Raw genomic sequence first — 19996 nt, forward strand, 5'->3', positions numbered from 1 at the left:
TGTCCCTAACAACCTGCCAGCCGGCACTGATGGAGCACAGCCCACAGACCAAGTCCCTGGCCCTTGCCCTTGCCCTGTGCACCTGGGCTTCAGGGAAGCGGATTTTTTCTCCCAGAATAAGACCCTGAGTGCTCTGCGGGGGAGGTTCTGTGGCTCCTGGTCACTGCTTCAGAGCCCAGGGAGGGTCTGACTGAAGTACTTAGGTGAGAGAAGAGACAAATTGACTTGTTCCTGCTCCTTTCAAACTGCAGCAACATAATAGATTTTGACATATGGAGTATTATTTCTAAGTGGTTCCAAACACGTAATTTTTTATTTCCTTTTGTTTTCTGATTTATGGTTCTGGATGTGCTTAGAAATTTGTGTAGCATTCCCAATGATTAAATACAACAGCTGAGAAATATTTAACAATATCAAACAATTCGTAGGACTCAAATTTGAAAAGAGATGACTACAGCTGAACCATGAATGAAAGTGACACCTATTGTTTACAATGGCAACTAGATGGACACTGAATAATCAACTTGTCATTTAATTTTGTGAAAATATCTCATAAGGTAATATTTAGAGACAGGGTCTCACTAAGTTGCTTAAGGCCTCGCTAAATTGCTGAGGGTAGCTTTGAACGGACCATCCTCCTGCCTCATCCTCCTGTCTCAGCTGGGATTATAGGCATGTACCACTGAGCCTGGCTCAGAGTTTAGACTGATTTAAACAGTTTTATTTAAATTTTTGTCATTGATTACAAACTATATTTGGCTTGCTAGAATGAAAATAACTCACGAAAAATACACTTAATGTATTGATTTTTATTTAATTTACATTTTAATAAAATCATCTAAATTTTACACACCTTGAATATAATTAAATTTATTTTAAACTCAATCATCATTGTTGATAGAACATAATTACATTGAGATTTTTCTTCTTCTAGGAGGGCTGCTGGGGATCAAATATGAGGGGAAAAAGAAGCAGGTAAACAAATCAGATCATTTCAGGTGTGTTAAATGCTGATAACAGGATTTTCATGTAAAGGGGATCCACTTCGTGCTTTAGATATAAACTTCGCTGCTCAACCCTGGGACTTATTTTAAAACCAACTTATGCTTTTCCTTCCTCTTCTCCCTTTTTCCCTCCCTAACCTCAAGAAAAGCAAGATTAACATTCTTCCTGCCTAAAGTGAGTCTTATGTATTTCTGCTCACTGCTTACATGAATAAAGAAACTCTGAGCCAGGTGCAGTGGCGCATGCCTGTAATCCCATCGGCTCAGGAGGCTGAGACAGGAGGATCTCGAGTTCAAAGCCAACCTCTGCAATTTAGCGAGGTACTAAGCAACTCAGTGAGACCCTGTCTCTAAATAAAATACAAAATTGGGCTGGGGATGTGGCTCAGTGGTGGAGTCAAAAGAAAGAAAGGAAGGAAGGAATGAAAGAAAGAAAGAAACAAACAAACTCTGGACTGGGAAACAGGAACAACAGTTCTTTCAAGGGTATAAGATGAACATTCATTAGATCTACTGATAATGTTACTTGGAAAACACCCTTTGTATCCCCCTTTTTAAAGCTCTTTGCTCCTCCTGGCCATTAGAATGTCAGTCTCTGTGACATGAGTCTTCTGTGACTGAGTCCACTGCCTACTCATTTGCTAGTAAATCAATAAAACTTCTTTTTCTTTTTTCTCAAACCCTTGTCCTCATTATTGGATCTTAAAAGACATTTGCAGGGTCCACACAAAGTCCAAGGACCACGCCACACACGGGAACGTCACAAGAGATTTATTGTCAGTAACAGAAGGCATACCAATAAGGCTGTCCCTCTGAGGACAGCAGCAACCTGTAGGCACTCACAGAGCAACTTTGTAACCCACAGGAGGAATCAATCTCATAAACTGCTTAGGAGTCTAAGCTGCGGTGGGGTTGATGGTTTTTTAGCAGGCACATGTTCTTATGAGAAGTTAAGCAGGATTGCCTCAGAATCAAAACTTTGGAACCTCTAGGTAAAATGGCTTCTAACCTAAAATGGAGAATCTGATGCCAATATTGATCTGATGCCAATAGAATCAACACTGGAGACAAGGATTGAGCTGTTTGTTGTGTCATGCTCTGGAGAAAATACTAGCTCAGTATATTTGATGGACAGGAAGGAGCCCTGTTGTGGTTGAAGTAGAGCCAAGGTCAAGAACAATCCTATCTGGGATCATCATTTTCCCAAAACTTCTCATTCTGGTCCTAGTATAACTGCCACCATCCATAGACCCTCTGATAATCCCATCAGGAGATCATCAGGGGCTCATCACATTACCTGACGGTTTGGGGATTTACCCATTTGTGTTCTTGTCTCTTCCTGCTGGAATGAAACTTCTACAGGAACAAGCACCTCATTCTCTCCTTCACAGGCACAGCTACATCTCCAGCCTGGCATAGGGCACACCTGGGATGAATTAAGGAAGCTGTACTCTGGGTTGAACCGAGTGGGATGGGAGGGGGAGAACAGCCTTAAAACTGCTCTTACAAATTTTCTTTTTTGGAGCAGAGTCCTTTTCATGAACAGTGATTGAAACAAGGAGTAGAGTTCATTCCTCTTCCTCCCCAGACCAGAATGAAAGAATGTATGATTAAAACACTGTCTCTGTACTGGGGATAAATCTCAGTTGGTAGAGTACTTGCCTCACATGCACAAGGCCCTGAGTTCAATCCCCTAGCACCACCAAACAAAACAAAACAAACAAACAACAAAAAAAACCCCTCCATCTCTATCTTTGCATTTAGGAATATTCATTAATTGTAACTGAATCTATGGTCTTAATGAATGTAAAATAGTAAAAAAAAATAGTAATAGTCATAAAAAGAATTATTAGGAGACTTAGAGAGCTATGTATGATCTATAACTGGTATTTTAAATTCAATAACTGAGAAAATAAGTTTGCTCAGATCGTCATTGAGATAGGTATATAACCACAAAATCAAAAAACCACAAAACCAAAATCAAAAAACACTTAGGAACAAATTCAAAGAATTGTTTTAAAAAGGAGAAAACACAAATCATGATCATCATGTATTTTCCAAACCAAAGCTTTTTATAAAAAAAAATCATTTATGAACTTTTAATTTATTTCCCTTTTTAATTTCCTAGCCTACTTCCAAAGTAAAATTTAGCATGGCACTCTGTACCATTAGAGCCGACAGAGAAGACTGAACTAAATATCTGTAGTACATTTTTCAAATTCACTTTGATAAAGCCTTTAAAAATGTATAAAGGATTTTTTTTTCAGATAAAATAAAGAATAAAATAGGCCTGATTTTCATTCTTTACTTATTACTCAAAACTAATTGCTTTTATAAAGGTAAAATTCCTGAGAAAGAAGAACAAATTCCTACGAGAGATTTGAGTCAGGATGAAATAGTCTCCTGCACTTTCCTGTCATCTTTACAAGGCTATCAACACCCGGGAAAAGGTAGATTAATAACTACCTGCAGAAATAACCGAAGACAACCTGTGGCTGTCGTGCGTGCCCTTAAAACAACCCAACAAAAGATAACAAATGGGACAAAATCTGCAGAAAGCACAGGAAAGGGGAGCCCCTGTATTTGTCCGTGTCTCCGACATTCTCTTGGGAAGAGGGGTGCGCAAAGACTGGCGCGCTCCGCGACTGAAATGGATGCTACCACCTACTGGCAGGCACCCGAGGCACCCAGCGCCCTCAGTCCGCGCAGGCTGCGAGAGGCCACCCTGCCTGGCATTACCACGCTGCCCTGAAAGCAAGCTTAGTAGGGGCGTGGGACCTTTCCGCCAGGCCAGCGCCGGACGCCCGCACCATGCACGCCCGGGGCCCGGCTGCGGGGGCGCCCTCGCCGAGAGGGAGCCAACCGCGGGCGCTGGACACTGTGTGTGGACTGGAGGGAGAGTTGCTCCTACACGTTCATTTGCTGAAAGTCACCAGGCGTTCAAATGATCGGGTGCGTTCACAGTTTGTAAATGACCCCTCCCCGCGCGCCCTCCGGGAAGGCGCACCAAACAGCCGCAGCCGGGGCCCGGGGCTTGGAGCAGCTCGTCTCAGGAAATTCTCGGCCCGACCCCACTTCACAGAGAAAGTAACAAACTCAGAGACGACAAGCTGAGGTGGAGCGGCACAAACGGAAGGCGCGGCGCTGAGATCTGAACCCGCGATGCGACATTACGCTACACTGCGCACGGCTGCTGGATAGGTGCGTACTGAGTGAATGCGGCTACAGATCCTTAGAGTTTGCAAAAAGCCTCGCCGGAGGTTGACACCCTGACGCTAGCCGTTGAATACAAGGCCGCCGCTCCAGAGCGAGGGAGCAGAAAGCCACAGCAGGAGGCCCGCAGCCAGCTGGGAGGCGGGGTGCTTCAACCGAGCTTCGCGGCGGGGAGGCGGGGCTGGCTCCTCTGTCTCATACTATTGTACCTTTTCTCTTGCCGTAGATCCCAGTACCGGAAGCTCCTCTGAAATTTGGGGCAGATTTCCGGTCGAGGGCTAGGCTCGCTGATGCCATGTGGTAGCCTCTGTGAGGTGTTTTTGGCTTCCAAGTCCTGTTGAAATTCAGCGCTTCAGGTGAAGAGCTGCTTGGTGTGGCTGCGGGCCGGGGCGCTGTGCCGCGGGAAGGTAAGGCGTCCCTGGGGTTGGGCTGTCCGCGGGGTTCGGGGTCGAGGAAAGCCTTGGCGCGGCCGGGACTGGAGCCCGCGGTTGACGCTCTTGTCGGGATGTTTGCAAGTCGGGGTTCGGCGACTGCGGGTCAGCGGATTCATGGGTGCTGCAGGGCGCTGCGTGCCGAGGAAAGCTGCGTGCACCGGCGGCATTGGCAGCTTTCAGAGGAGCCTCCTGTAGTTTTGCACGCACTTCTCCCAGCGATTGTGTTTCTTAGTGTTTTTAGAAGTCGCTGGCGTGAAAGATGACGTCCTTAGCCCAGCAGCTGCAACGACTCGCCCTCCCTCAGAGTGATCCCAGTCTCTTATCTAGAGATGAAGTTTCCTCTTTGTTGTTTGACCCCAAGGAAGCGGCCACCATCGACAGGGACACCGCCTTTGCCATCGGTGAGCCACCCTTAACTTTGGAAAGGGCTTTGAAGCGTTTGTTTTCGGAGCGTTGCTGTATTTTCTTGTTTTCTCTTTTGCCCTGCTTTCTTCCCTAGCATTTGTAATGTGATATCTTTACCTTGTGCTAGGTACTTGAAACATATTTAGGTAGTGGTATCTGAGTCTCAGGAACAAGAAACAAGATTAGGAAGGTAAACTAAAACATGAAAAGGAAGAATAGTTAAAAAGGGACTGGGGTTGTGCTGGTGGGATGGAGAAGTCTTCCAGGAGGAGTGGCCTAGTTTTTGTAGAGGATAGTTAAACAGGATTTAAGAAAGCCAGAAGAAAAGTTGCTTCTGCCCTGAAGTACTTTCTTTTCTCCTGCTTAATGACATAGGATTAAGTCTGTGTGTTGAAAACTAGAACTCTGTTTGGAACTACATTGTGTGTTACACATGCTAAAAGAATTCATAGACTTTCAGACTAAGTAAAACTGTAAAAAGGATGGGATGAGTTTACTCCAAGAGACTTGTTAAATAAACCTACCTTTTCCTAGGATGCACTGGCCTGGAAGAGCTGCTTGGAATTGATCCTGCCTTTGAGCAGTTTGAAGCACCATTGTTCAGCCAGCTAGCAAAGACCTTGGAACGCAGTGTTCAGACCAAAGCCGTGAACAAACAGCTGGATGAAAATATTTCATTATTTCTTATTCATTTGTCCCCTTACTTCCTGCTTAAGCCAGCGCATAAGTGTCTGGAGTGGTTGATTCACAGGTAACTGAGTTACAGAAATAACTGTGGGCTGGCCTCTTTTAAAAAATTAAGTAGTTGAAGACCCCTTTCTATTTATAGCCGAAAGATTAGATATGTTGAGAGCTTAATATGTCTAGAACTTGAAATAAGCATGTTCTTCTGATAAAACACTCTGCTGTAAGATCCATTTGTTTTAAACTCATTAAGTAGTCTAAGGAGCTCTAACAACAGAACTGGAGTATACATGAAGTTTGTTTCTAAGATCTGATCTTTCATCTGCTTTGGAAAATTTTAGTAAGTTTTCTGTTCATTTCCTCATTGATTGGCATCATATTAGAGCTTACATATTTTTGTTTTTGTTCCCGTATATGTATTTTAGAAGTAGAAAAGTTTTCATTTCACTAATGGAGATGAGCAAGTATAGTAGTTTTCTTTTAAAAGAAAACCTAATTTTAACTTGGAGCTTCTGATTACTAGAACATTAGAGGTAAAAGGGAGTTCAGAAGTGAATAAAATTTCTCTTTGTTGTCTAGCACTTAGTTTCTCCCAAATACATCCTTAATATAAGAACTTTTGCGTTTGATTTTTTATTTATTTCTTTGTGGAACTAATTTATTCAACAAATACTTTGATACACAGATAAGTAGCTTACTCTTGGATACTATTTTGAAATAAATGTCTTAGTAAAGATTTATGTAAAATTTGGGGCAGGGTAGCTTGGAGTCATTGAGGAAAGAAACTATGGAAAAAATAGCATGTTGGCTAATTCTAAAGTATATGTAAAACTAATAAAAGGCAAAGCAGTGTGGTAATGTAAGAAAAAGTACATATAAAGGCGTAGGACAGTTAGATGTACGAGGGAACACTTGCCTGGAGACTTAGGAAAAGCACCTTGAGAAAGAAGCAAGGTGTGAGGTAGGTTCTGAAGACTGAGAAGAATTTAATGTATCTTACAGAATTATCTCCTACATTCTAGGTATTTTTAGCTCATTGGTATGTAATTTGGACATGTCGGGAAATGTAAATTTTGTGTCAATTGGAATTGTTTGCTTTTTCCTCAGATTTCACATCCATCTTTATAATCAAGATAGCCTCATTGGTTGTGTTCTGCCATACCATGAGACAAGAATATTTGTGCGGGTTATACAACTTCTAAAAATTCATAATCCAAAGCACAAGTGGTTCTGGTTGTTCCCAGTTAAGGTATGATTATTAAATGATGTATGTCTTTATGTAATCATTACAAACCTTGATTAAGGAGTGTAGTTTGGAAAAAAATAAGTTCTTTATGCTCCTGGAGATAGTTCAGATATTATCTATATTTTATTTTCTGACTTCCAGTTAAAATTAACTAATAGCATCTGGCATTTATTTAGGACCTGGACATCAGTCTAGGCATTTTACGTTATATTTTCTTAAATTCTTATAGAACTGTTTTTTTACTGATGAAGACAGGCTCAGAAAATTATGTTACTTGCTAGAGTTTATATGACTATAAAGTTCAGAGTTGGGATTTGAATCCCAATCTGATGTTAACAGCCTGTGTCTTTTTCCACTGCTCTATGATGTTTGGCATTTTATGTTTTGGAACTGAAGAAGTTGGAGATGATGAAAGACCAAAATTAAAAGGATAAGGATAAGTTGAAAAGCTCCCAGAAATTACAAAAATTATGAATAAGATGTTAGAAGTTGATTTACAAATAAATAAAGGATAGTTGCCTAGCAGAAAGGGTCTGTGTAAGATCAGAAAACACAGAATTAAAGTAAAACCACTGACTTGCCATTAGCACTTTGCAACACGTAAGTATATGTTGTTAGCAGGTAATTATATACGCTATATTGAGCCTGGTAATCCAGCTGAGAAGAGGGCACATGAGCATAAAAGTAGCCATGAAACTGAAACTGCAGAAAATTCGACAGATGATCATGGTGAGGTCACCAATCAGAATGAGTTAAAGGAAAGGAATGAGGAATTTTGAATTCAAAGGAGAATTTAAGAATCTGGCTATAAAGCACTTGAACTACAGTGTCAAAAAGGCCAACCTAGGACGGGGTTGTGGCTCAGTGGTAGAGTACTTGCCTAGAGTGTGTGAGGCACTGATCTGCACACACAAACTCTACTACTTCCTAGAAACTTGTATTTGAGGTATCCAAACCTCATTCTTCATAAAGGTTACTCCAGATTCTCCTTTCATTGATTTATTCAGTGTTTGAGCACTCCATACAGACTGTGTACAATGCTGGGTGGTATGAGTAATGATGTAATCTGGGTAGGTTCCTGGTCTATTTTCTTTACTAGCATTTTTGCAAAGCAGTGGTAAACCATATCACATTAACTCAGAAATCAAATACAACCAGTAGAATTATTAAGAAGCTAGAGAATACAGCTTTATATAAATACATACCAAAATGTGACATATGCTAAGTATTTTCCACTGAGTTCTTTGCCTTCGTTGTTGGCCTGCTTTTTTGGATTTCTGGAGTCTGCGTAGTTTTATTTATTTATTTATTTATAATTAATGGTATGAGATTAAATTTTGTACTCATGAACTTCAGCAGTATAAAGACATAATTAGGGTAGGTACTTGAAAATAATCAATTGATGAATATCCTTAATATCTTGGTTTTTTTTGTCAATAACAGCAGTCAGGAGTGCCCTTAGCTAAGGGCACCTTGATTACCCATTGCTACAAAGATCTGGGATTCATGGATTTCATTTGTAGCCTGGTGACCAAGTCTGCGAAGGTGAGTAGTGTATTGTTTCGTGCATGTTTGAGTCTATGAAATGGTTGCCTGCTCTGAAAGAAGACATACTAAATAAAGTCTTACCTAAGAATAATGGAATTTGAAGAAATTCCTTTTGTTAAATGTTATGCTGTGTTGGAGCATGAACAGTTTAAGTCTTTTCTCACCAAAGGTGTTTTTCTACAAAGATAAATAAGTCTGTTCCTTGTCATATTCTAGGTAATGATTATCATTTAAACAAAGAAACATCTAAAAATATCAGGAAGATTGTTAGGCATTTCATTCTTGTCCTATTGTGTACTTGTTGTTACAAATGTAAAAATTAAAATGTCAGAGTAGGTCAGGAGAGCTATTAAATATTTTTGTGTGTTCATCTACACCCCTGCATTTTTGGTTTGTGTTCCTTGTTTCAGGTATTTGCTGAGTGTCCACGAAGCTCTGCTCAGTTGCGTGTGCTCTTGGCTTTTTATGCTTCTACCATCGTGTCTGCTCTAGTGGCTGCTGAGGACATATCAGACAGTGTTGTTGCCAAACTATTTCCATATATCCAAAAGGTTGGTCCTATCGATATGTCAAGTATTTTGTACTTAATGGAATTTAATGGAATTTTCTTGATTTTGAAAATTTCATTTAAGTAAAAATGTTTTTAAGTGTACATTTTATTTTAGATGATTGTTAAAATTTAATCTTTATGTAAAAATATATGATTTTTTTTCAGACCTTAATTAGGTTTTTAAGAATAACTATTGGGCTGAGCACATTCCTCTAATCCCAGTGACTTAGGAGGCTGAGGCAGGAGGATTGCAAGTTGAAAGCAAACCGTAGCAACTTAGCAAGACCCTATCTCAAAATAAAAAGTTTTTAAAAGGGACTGGGTATGTGGCTCAGTGGTAAAGTGCCCGTGGTTTAATCTCTGATAACCAAAAAAGAGAGAGAATAAGTGTTGGCTCTATACCCCAGCTGCAGTCTTACAGATCTATAACTTTAGCAGTCTCTTTACTGGAAAGAGAAGAGCAGACAGTCTTCAGGGTGCAGACATGCATCTGTTCTCTTTGCACTGGCTTCTGCTTCTCGGGCTTTCTTTCTCTCAGGTGGCCTTTTTGCCGGCTGACTTCATAGAATCCTGTGAGGCTCACTTCCCATAATTGTCCCAATGTTCTTCATCAGGTGTTTTTTTAACTTCTGTTAGTGATCTGATTGAAGTCTCCCTTCCACAGATAGGGGTTTCCAGATAAAATCAGAGCATGTTGCTTCCTGTCAGGATGCATAGTGTATGTATGAGTTAGAAGATTTCAGAGATCTCTTCTCTCATCTAAGAGATGCATTTCATCCCTGGGTCCACTCAGGAATGGGCTCAATTAGTGGATTTTCTACTTCTAAGAATGATTAGTTAATTGTCCTTGTGCGTAGGTAGGTGTTATTAATATCTACTTTGATATATTTTTAAAATTTTATTTTTAATGGGCACATTCAACATAAAAATTATATATTTATGGGGTATCATGTGATGTTTTGATACACATATATGTGATGTAATAATTTGTTATGGTAAAAGTAACATTTTAAGTGGAAGAAAATAACCCTTATGCTTGGTCATTTTCCTTATATTTCAAAAATATGTAGGGATTAAAATCATCTTTACCAGATTACAGAGCTGCAACATACATGATAATATGTCAGATCTCTGTAAAAGTGACAATGGAAGATACAGTCATTAATTCACTGGCATCACAGATCATCAGAACGTTGACTAAGGTACCCTCCTTGGTCAAGGATGGATTAGGTTGCTTGATTGTTCTTCTGCAGAGACAGAAGCCAGAGAGCCTTGGGAAAAAGTAAGTCATTGAACTGAGAAATGATGCTACTTGAGTGAACTTAGTTATTTTACATAATTTTTGTGAGGTGACTTTTTATATTGCTGCTTGTCTCACTTGTCAACCTCATATGTACTTGCTTCTTCAAAGGCCTTTTCCTCATTTGTGTAATATTCCTGATCTTACTGCAATACTTTACGGTATTTCTGAAACACATGATGTCAGTCCTCTTCTACGTTATATGCTTCCTCATCTGGTGGTTGCCCTCACTCATCACATTGCAGGTACATAGTTGTATGTCTATGTTCAGAGCTTACTTTCTAAAATGTGACTCTTGATACGGACCACACTCTGGTTAATACCTTCAGATCATTTAAAATTCCCACTGTCTAATTGTTTCCATGCAACTTACCTGTTGTTCTTATGTGAGAAATATTTGGGATGGGAGAGATCCTGGAATTACTAAGTGATTTCTGAGAATTCTATCAAATAGTCTCTACACGAAAAAAGACCATGGGATTATGTTAAAGTATATTACTCAGTAGAATTTTTCCTTCTCCTTTAGGTACTTAATGATCTTTAGTGATTCATTTACATTAAATATCCAGCTGCCAAAAATTTTTTTTCTTCTGAGAGTCATTAAAATATAAGTCCAGCCAGGCATGGAGGCACTTGCTTGTTAATCCCAGTGGCTCAGGAGACTGAGGCAGGAGGATTATAAGTTCAAAGTGAGCCTCAGCAACGTAGGGAGCCCCTGAGCAACTTAGTAAGACCCTGACTCTAGAAAAAAATATAAAAACAGACTGGGGATGTGGCTTCGTGGTTAAATGCTCCTGGGTTAAATCCTTGGTACCAAAAAGAAAAAAAAAGTTCAAGAAAATCTCATGCATAAAAAATACTAATTATTAAAAAAAAGATTAATTAGAAAGTAGTTAAGTAGTTATTTGCATATTTGTTTTTATCCTTTAATAAATACAGAAAGAACGAGGAAATACATGGTCCTCTTGCTACTTAGAGAATACTAAGAAAGACTTCTTTAAAATTATGTCAGTCTGTTGGACAATAAGATCTGCACAACTGAATCTTGGTGTAAATCTTACATTTCAGAGAAATGGCTAGCATAAATGAAAATGTGTTCTTTGTCTCTAATGATGATAAGTAATGTAATCCCAGGCTTTGAAATAGCATCTAATATTAGATCCACATTTATAGTAAATCTAAACTAGAAAGTGATAACCTTGGCTCGTAAGGAGCTATCACAGTGGAAGTATAGCCTGTTTTCAGATACAGTTTATAAGAGCTGGGCTCATGCCCCAGCTTCACCACTAACTTCTAATGGGACCTGGTAGTATTTGTTGTCAACAAGTATTCTCATACTATGTTCATAATAAAACAGAAGTGCAAAAATTTTAGTCTTTGTATTCTCCTGCTACCAATATAGAGAGTTTCAGATAAAGAGAAAATGATTTGAGAAATATAAATAGATCATACATCTTTAAAAATAGGTAGAAGGCTAAATGTCAATTTATATCTTTTAAAATTACTTTTAGAAAAATTTTCTGCTATAAGTAAATTTTATCATGTGAGCATGCAAAAGAATTTCTCCTGACTCAATTTGATTTGTTACATATTAAGGAGAAAAAACTGAAGAAGGAGATGGTCAAATCTATAAGACACTCTTGGAATCTATACTTACAAAAATATCACTGAAGAACAATGTAGACCACTTGTTAGCCAGGTAAGCTATTGTTTTTAACATGCTTCTGATTTTCATGCCTGTGTCTCAATCAGTATTTGTTTCAGCATTAGTTAGCAACAGCAAAAACAGCAAAAGTAAGTTTTCTATTTGCCTTTATAGCTTATAGAAAGAAAAGGTAATGGGTAAGCTAAATTGAATGCAATTTGTTAGTGTTTAAAATTACTACTAAATTGGGTGCAGTGGCACACACCTGTAATCCCAGCAGCTTGATCTCAAGTTCAAAGCCAGCCTCAGCAAAAGTGAGACACTAAGCAACTCAGTGAGACCCTATCCCTAAATAAATACAAAATGGGGCTGGGGATGTGGCTTAGTGGTTCAGTACCCTTAAGTTCAATCTCCAGTATTCCCCCCAAAAAAGTTTCAACACTATTGGAACTCATTTGGAAACTTAATATGGGGATAAGCATGCAGTAAAGATTATTTCTAGCTTGGCATGGTGGTACATTCCTGAAATTCCAGCTGTTTGGGAAGCTCAGTTGGAGGATCACTTGAGTTCATGAGTTAAGGCCAACCTGGGCAACACTGTAAAGACCTATCTCAAAAAAACAACAAAATTGTATGTTCCTTTTTTTCTTTTCCTAATTAAAGAGCAACTTGGTAACAGTTGCAGTAGATTAGAATCCTGCTTCCACCCTTCCACTAGAGCAGTAAGTTCTGGAGGTCAGACCCTGGATCTATTTTTGCCATTGTGTGAGGTTGACAGGGACCTGTCTGCTGATATGCATCATTTGTCCCCTTGCTCAGTGGTTGGGCTGAGAGTTAAATGACAGTGTACATGTGAAGGCTTAGTTTAGACTTGAGAATGAGAATGGGGTTTAAAATTAAAAATCCCAATCTTCCTTTTCTGGTATTTAAGGGCTGAGGGTTGGCTTTTATGCTATTTATTTGGACCTCAGAAAAATTGGAAGATGTCTTATGCTTTAGTTTTTTTGTTTTTTTTTTTTTTAATCAGCAAAAGAGGTTTTATAATTTCTAACTCATACAAGTATGACAATCAGAGATGATATTTGTAAAGTACCTAGGTCATAGGAAGGACTGAATGAATAATAATTCTCCTATCTGTTGATATTTCTACTTCCTTTTTCAGCCTTCTTTTTGAAGAGTATATTTCATATTGTTCACAGGAAGAAATTGATCCTCATAAAGTGTCTTTGCTTAATGAACAATTTCTTCCACTCATCAGACTGTTGGAAAGCAAGTAAGTTCTCTTGTGTTTGTGCTCTTTGTTCATGTATACTTCCTCCTATTCTGTGAAGATAAAAGTTCACAGATCATATCTTAATATATTTTAAGTTGTAAAGAGACTTCATATTTTTTCCTTTCCATGAAGATACAAGAATAGGAATTAAATATATTTGAAATACAAAAGGAAATAGGGCATGTACAACCAGAAAAACGAGAAGTTATACTTCATTTATGTATGGTATGTTAAAATGCATTCTACTGTCAAATATAACTAGTTACAGAAAAAAATGCAAGGAAAAAAAGGAAATAGGTGTTGAATGGGGACTGTGGAGAGTGTAACTTTTTTTTTATAGATATAGACTATTTCGTTCTTGAAGCTATAAGGGTACCAAACTTGATCATTTGATTTTATATATACCATTTGTTAAATTAATTTTTTAAAAGTTTTTTTTTAGTTGTTGATGGACCTTTATTTTTATTTATTTATTTTTTGTGTGATGCTGAGTGCCTCACATATGCTGGGCAAGCACTCTATCAGTGTACTACAACCCCAGCCTTCATTTGTTAAATTCAACTTTCAGTTATTTTTAAAATTTTATTTCTTTTCTTTATACGTGTATGGTGTACGTGGTTAGTAACTTTCTTAAGAAGTGAATGAACTCTTCAATCTCTTCCTAGGTACCCCAGCACATTAGATGTTGTGTTAGAGGATCACCTAAAAGAAATTACAGCTCTTAAAAAACAGGAACTTTTTCACCAATTTATTTCTCTTTCCACAAGTGGAGGAAAGTATCAGGTATGTTGTTCTTCTATAGAGGAATTGTGATTTTTAGTAAATAGACATTATGTGGTTGCTTGAAGAGCTGCAGATGGAAATGTCCTATTCTCCTTCCTTCTGGAAAAAAAATCAGAAACGAGACTGAACAGTTTGCCTGCTTGTTTGATGTAAGGCTCAGAAGCAAGTATTGAAGAAAGTACAGTAATTTTAAATAACTGAACATGATGCGTTATTTCATGAAAACAGTTGTTGGGGATTTACATATGGCGTTCATTAACAGTCACCAGAAGATGATGCTTCTTGTCTTTCTCTGGGTCTGTGCTTTAATTGTAGTATTCACTGGCCCCATGTGGCTATTTTCAATTATGATTAGGATAGATGATGATCATGGTAGGACTTCCAAAATCTGGTGCTTCCGCCCTAGGTTTTTATGCTAGAAGTTAGACATGTAAGCAGAAGTTCTTACAATTAGCCTTGAAAATGGGTATTATGAAGGGAATATGATAGGTTTAGTTTTTCTCTTACATAATTAGACTTTTATCTTTAACAGTATTGCATTTCCAAATCTTGAGTTGATAGGTAGATTTCCTTTAGTCTGATTACATTTATTAATTAAATTGTCATTAATTTGATTCTCAGATTTATGTTCCACTAATTTTGAGACTTTTTGTTTTGGGGTTCTGTTCACTCTGAAATAGGTATCTGTAAAAAGGGTAGAGTTACTTCATAGAATTTCTTCACTAAATTGAACCTACTCATACACACAAGTACACACAAAATACAACCATTAACCATACAAATGTTTTCATCTGTTGTGATTCACCATGTTCTGGAGACAATTTTGCTTTACTTTTTGTTTTTGTAGTTTTAGATGGGTTTAACTGAATATGTTGTGCAGTTTGGGGTATTTTTATTACGGTTCATATGCTGCTCAGATTAGATGAAATTATTGGATATTTTTGTTACCTAAAGATTTTAGCAGATTCTGATACTTCCTTGATGCTTAGTCTGAATCATCCACTTGCTCCTGTGCGACTTCTGGCTGTTAATCATCTGAAAAATGTCATGAGAACATCAAAGGTTTGTGTCAGATAATTTTCAGTTGTGATATCTTTGACATTCTGATGAGCAGAATAATTTTAGAATAAGAAATTGAAGTTATCAAGAATTGATAATGTATAATTGTAGAAATTAATTTTATAGTTTTTTGATATTTGCAATGTTGGGTTTTAAAAAATGTTTTGTATTTTTGTTTTGTATCTTGTGTATTTTAAAAAGTTAACTCTTAATTTTAAAGTTGTTATAAGTAATAATTTAAAGCAACTTTAGGATCTGTGAAAATGTTCTTCAAAGGTGGTTGATTTAATACTGAAGTTCTGAGAAATGCTTTATTTTGATGCATTTTAAAAAATATATATATTTATTTTTTAGTTGTAGTTGGACACAGTGTTTTTTATTTATTTATTTATTTTTATGTGGTGCTGAGGATTAAACCCAGGGCCTCGCACATGCTAGGCAAGCGCTCTACTGATGAGCCATAACCCCAGCCCTAGTGTGTGTTTTTAAGCCTCTAGCAACCTTTTGAGTTAGATGTTCTTATGAGCAGTCCTATTTCACAGGCAACAGTGCAGCCCAGAATTAGGGAACTTGCCGAAGGTTTCATACCTAGTGGACACTAGAGTTTGGATTTAAACCTGGACATTCTTGCTCTTTAGTCTGTATATTTCAATATCTGGGCTCTTGTTTTAACAAGATCAGCTCCTTACTTTAAAAATGGATAATAAATATAATCCAGTTCCTTCAGTGGAAACTGGAAGAAGTTTTTTTTACTAAACTAATCTTATAAGGCCCATGATAGATTGCCCCATTCCTGTGTGTTTGACTTTTTTCCTCCAGTACTTGGGCCTGTGATTGGGATTCTGGAGTGCTTTTCATAAAACTGCTCTTCCTTTCTGGCTAGTCTTGTGAGGTTTATAGCAGCAACTGGATTAATTTGTTTTTCTCTTGCTCAGGAAGGCATTGATGAGTCTTTCATAAAAGAAGCTATTTTAACCCGATTAGGTGATGATAACATAGATGTTGTTTTGTCGGCTCTGGGTGCTTTTGAGGTAAGTAAATTTGTTGTTTGTGGGTGTATACATTTTGTAAATATTTTACTGCTCTTCTGACATTATTCTCTGCTGTAGACTGGAATATATTTTGAAATTATTACTCCATTGGAAATTTGTTCACATGAGAGCACAGACTTAAGTCTGCTTTAGAGGAAGCTCAGAGAAGTAATTAGACTTTACAGTTATCAATTGCAATACCTTGGGACCATAGAAAATTGGGTAATGAGTGCCACTTTTGAGAAATTGCTCTCATAAACTTTATACTGGGATTGTTAGGAAAAATTCACCATAAATCATTATTTTTTAAAGTTCATTTTAGAAACACCATATATGTTTGAGGCAAGTAAATATTTGCTCTTGGGTTTTTTTTCCCCCTCTAGATTTTCCAGCAACACTTTAGTGCAGAAGTGACTGTTTCAAATCTTCTGAATCTCTTTCAAAGAGCAGAACTTTCAAAGAATAGGAAGTGGTATGTGTTCATTTCTCTTCATGCTCTTTTGAATGGAGTTCTTGTACCAAGTACAAATTGATTTTCTTTTTTTTTTTTTAAATTTTTAACTAATAATTTAGTTATGTGGCCTTTTGGTTGTGGTAGTAGGAAAGATCCTAATGTAATGTCTTCTTGCATTTTATACCTAATTTAGGTTTATGTGTAGTCTTCATAATTTCTGTGTATGAAATTTTTAAATAAAATACAAAAGTGTGTCATATACTAATAATATATATTAATATGTGGTGTGTTAAGATATAATAAATTTTGTGGGATGAAGAGTTTTCTGATTTTTTTTTACTCTATACTACTTTTACATAATTATTACTTTGTAATTGAATACAGATATAAATAAGTTCAGAGGCACGTGATATCTTCTGGTAGTATTTGATGAGCTCTGGTTATTTCATTTTGGGCATATAAGCATTTTCCAGCTCCTTAGAGCATGAGACCATGTCTTATGTGGCTTTGTCTGTCATATAGATATTTCTCACATTAATATGTATATATGATGATATAGGATGTGCTTAGTTAATTTTTTGAATGTATGAGTGAATCTTTGGTAAGTAGAGAAGTTGAGATATGCAATTTGATATGTATTATAGTTGACGTTGATTTTTAATTTTTTTTAATTGACATATATAAAAAGGTAACTCCTTCATTAGCATGGATTTTAAGAGATGTTTCTGAATAATACTTTTTTGGTAAGGAGATATTGTCAGTTGAACTACAAACAACATGATGATTAATTTTTACTGAAGTCTCGAACATGTCTCAACAAAACATGCTCATGTATCTCTTAGGTACAGGGCCCTTGAGATAGCAGCAGATGTACTAATTAGAGAAGAGATACTAAGTGGAAATGATCAGTTGTCAAATCAGGTGGTTGTGCATTTGCTGCCTTTCATGGTCATCACTGATGATGATGTAGGATCTGCTGAAGTGAAAATCGCTTCGTATTTATCAAAATCGGGAATTTGCTCTCTGCATCCTCTGTTAAAAGGCTGGAAAGAAGGTAAGAAATTTAGGTGGGTTTTAGAAAAAGCAAACAGGTAACACTTTAAAGATATTTAAATTTAAAACTGTCTGTATTCACTATTTGAATAAATTGTGTTTATTTTACCTCAGCACGATTTTTAAAAAAATATTGCCAAGATGAAAAATATACAACAAAAAGGAAATTGGGTGGGCACAGTGGTGCACCCCTGTAATTCTAGCAGCTAGGGAAGCTGAGGAGGAGGATAGTGAGTTCAAAGCCAGCTTCAGCAACTTAGTGAGGCCCTGTCTCTAAATAAAATATAAAAAAGGACTGGAGATGTGGCTTAATCCTTCATACCACAAAAAAAAAAAAAGAAGAAAAGGAAGTTGACTCAGATATTCAGAACTGGATAAGAAAGAAAAAGCAAACCTTTGAAGAGCAATACTAAAATTTTTACACAAATTCCTTATTTTACACAGTTCTATATATGAGTGTTGGTGGCATGAGGACACTATTCATAATTTTTTACAGCTCTTGAAAGTGTGATTAAAAGCACAAAATCAGGAAAACTGAGTGGTGTAGCAAATCAGAAGATGATTCAAGTGTTGGCTGGCAATATAAATTCAGGAGACCCTTCTTCAATGTTGGTAATGGTAGGTGTCTATTGACGTCCACCCCAGCTTTCCTTCTCACGCTCTTGTTAAACTCTCTGCTTCTGTTTTTTTAGATTTTTCTTATTTCCATTCTTGAATATACTGATTATCTTACTTAAAACAAGTAAAATGTTGTTCAGATATTTTCCAGAATGTTTGAGAGCCTTGGTATATCATTCTTTTCACTGTGGTTCTGAATTGGACTAGTGAGAATAATGTGTTCTTTTTCACCTTCATTTTCCCCTCTCATTCTCATTTAAAACTTAAAAGTCTTTTTTTGTTAAAGTAGCAAAGTAGAAAAGTATTTGCCTTAATTAGTAAAGCTTTGTAAAGTTCATAACTGTGTGATTTGAACACATTAACTAGTTTGCAAGTGTGATTATGTTCATCGTAGTTTATGAGAATATTTTTTTAAGTACTTAGAAATCAGTGCTTATTACATTTTTAAAAGCTTTATATTTGTCCTCTCACTTTGTATGTAAAACATACAGTACCTCAATAGGCCTGAGATAGAAAAAGCTGTTTTACGAAAATTAAGAGTTACAAGTAATAGAATGTGTTTATTTTTCAAGGTGGAAGATTTAATAAACGCAGGTGAAAAGGAGACCTTTAGCCTGAAGCAGAAAGTGACATTTCACGTGATTGTGTCTATACTTGTCTCCTGCTGTTCATCTTTAAAAGAAACTCGCTTTCCATTTGCAATGAGAGTCTTCGGTTTGTTGCAGAAAAAAATAAAGAAGCTGGAAAGTGTCATTACTGCGATGGTAAGGAGTGCAGTCTACAGAAAGCTGCATATTGACATCAGTCAGTTGAAAATCTGGCCTGTTACAGCAAAACCAAAACTTAGGAGGCAGAGATGTGGTGTCTGGTTGCTAGGTGGGAGAAATGTGAAGCAGCCTTGCGTTGCAGTGGGGTCCTGAATTAGGTGCTCCTGTGCTTTTGCAGAAAATTTAATTGAATCGTAGAGTTTCGAGGTTGCAAATTTTTATGTCTAATGTTTGACTCTTCCCTTCATTATCTTTATTGGGTAGTTTTCCAAGTTACATTTAACTACCTTGAGTGATGAAGAATTTGCTTAGTGTATTAGTACTTGAACAAAACATTATTTAATTCTATTGTTTACTAAAACAAGATCTTGTTTATATTTTTAAAAAAATTTTTTTAGATGTTGGTGGACCTTTATTTTATTCATTTATTTATATTCAGTGTTGAGAATTGAACCCAGTGCCTCACACATGTTAGGCAAGTATACTACCACTGAGTCACAACTCCAACCCCGAGATCTTGTATATTTTAAAAATCGAATATTCTATTAAATATGGATCTTTCCAGCCTTCTATTGTCTTTGACAGTATTACAAGGGACGTGTTTCACCTATTTTATTTCTACCTAGTACTACATCTTGAGGTAATGAGATTATTTCTTTTCATATCTGCCCTACATAATTGTATTTTGTTTTTATTTTTCCTCCAAATTTCAAAGGAATACATATTATAGGATTTGCTAAATGAATTACATTTTATCACATTTATTTACACTTTCAGGATTTATGAATTCTGATCATAGCCATTGTTGGCTAAAGTTACATAAACTTTAAGAATGGATCTTTATATTTTTAAAAGTGTTTCATGTGAGCTCTTAATGTCTAGCTTCTTTTCCTTTTGTGAAGTGTGGTAACTGGAATTATACTTCTTAG

General features: G+C 37.0%; 1 protein-coding gene across 1 annotated transcript in view; it reads left to right on the top strand.

The window, feature by feature from the left end:
* The first annotated feature begins 4443 nt into the window (after positions 1-4443).
* The window catches only part of Heatr1 (HEAT repeat containing 1), a 46745-nt gene continuing 31192 nt past the window's right edge, over positions 4444-19996 (top strand). Inside the window, exons 1-17 of the mRNA XM_026412483.2 lie at positions 4444-4624; positions 4884-5052; positions 5591-5807; positions 6848-6989; positions 8430-8531; positions 8945-9085; positions 10155-10366; positions 10496-10629; positions 11981-12083; positions 13192-13302; positions 13968-14085; positions 15040-15147; positions 16080-16175; positions 16559-16647; positions 17472-17683; positions 18179-18300; positions 18873-19064. Coding sequence (XP_026268268.2) covers positions 4911-5052; positions 5591-5807; positions 6848-6989; positions 8430-8531; positions 8945-9085; positions 10155-10366; positions 10496-10629; positions 11981-12083; positions 13192-13302; positions 13968-14085; positions 15040-15147; positions 16080-16175; positions 16559-16647; positions 17472-17683; positions 18179-18300; positions 18873-19064 — 2241 coding nt within the window. The 5' untranslated portion in view covers positions 4444-4624; positions 4884-4910. The remainder of the gene's footprint in view (positions 4625-4883; positions 5053-5590; positions 5808-6847; positions 6990-8429; positions 8532-8944; positions 9086-10154; positions 10367-10495; positions 10630-11980; positions 12084-13191; positions 13303-13967; positions 14086-15039; positions 15148-16079; positions 16176-16558; positions 16648-17471; positions 17684-18178; positions 18301-18872; positions 19065-19996) is intronic.

This window comes from Urocitellus parryii, chromosome 9, assembly GCF_045843805.1.
Source record: "Urocitellus parryii isolate mUroPar1 chromosome 9, mUroPar1.hap1, whole genome shotgun sequence".
NCBI classification, from domain to species: domain Eukaryota; kingdom Metazoa; phylum Chordata; class Mammalia; order Rodentia; family Sciuridae; genus Urocitellus; species Urocitellus parryii.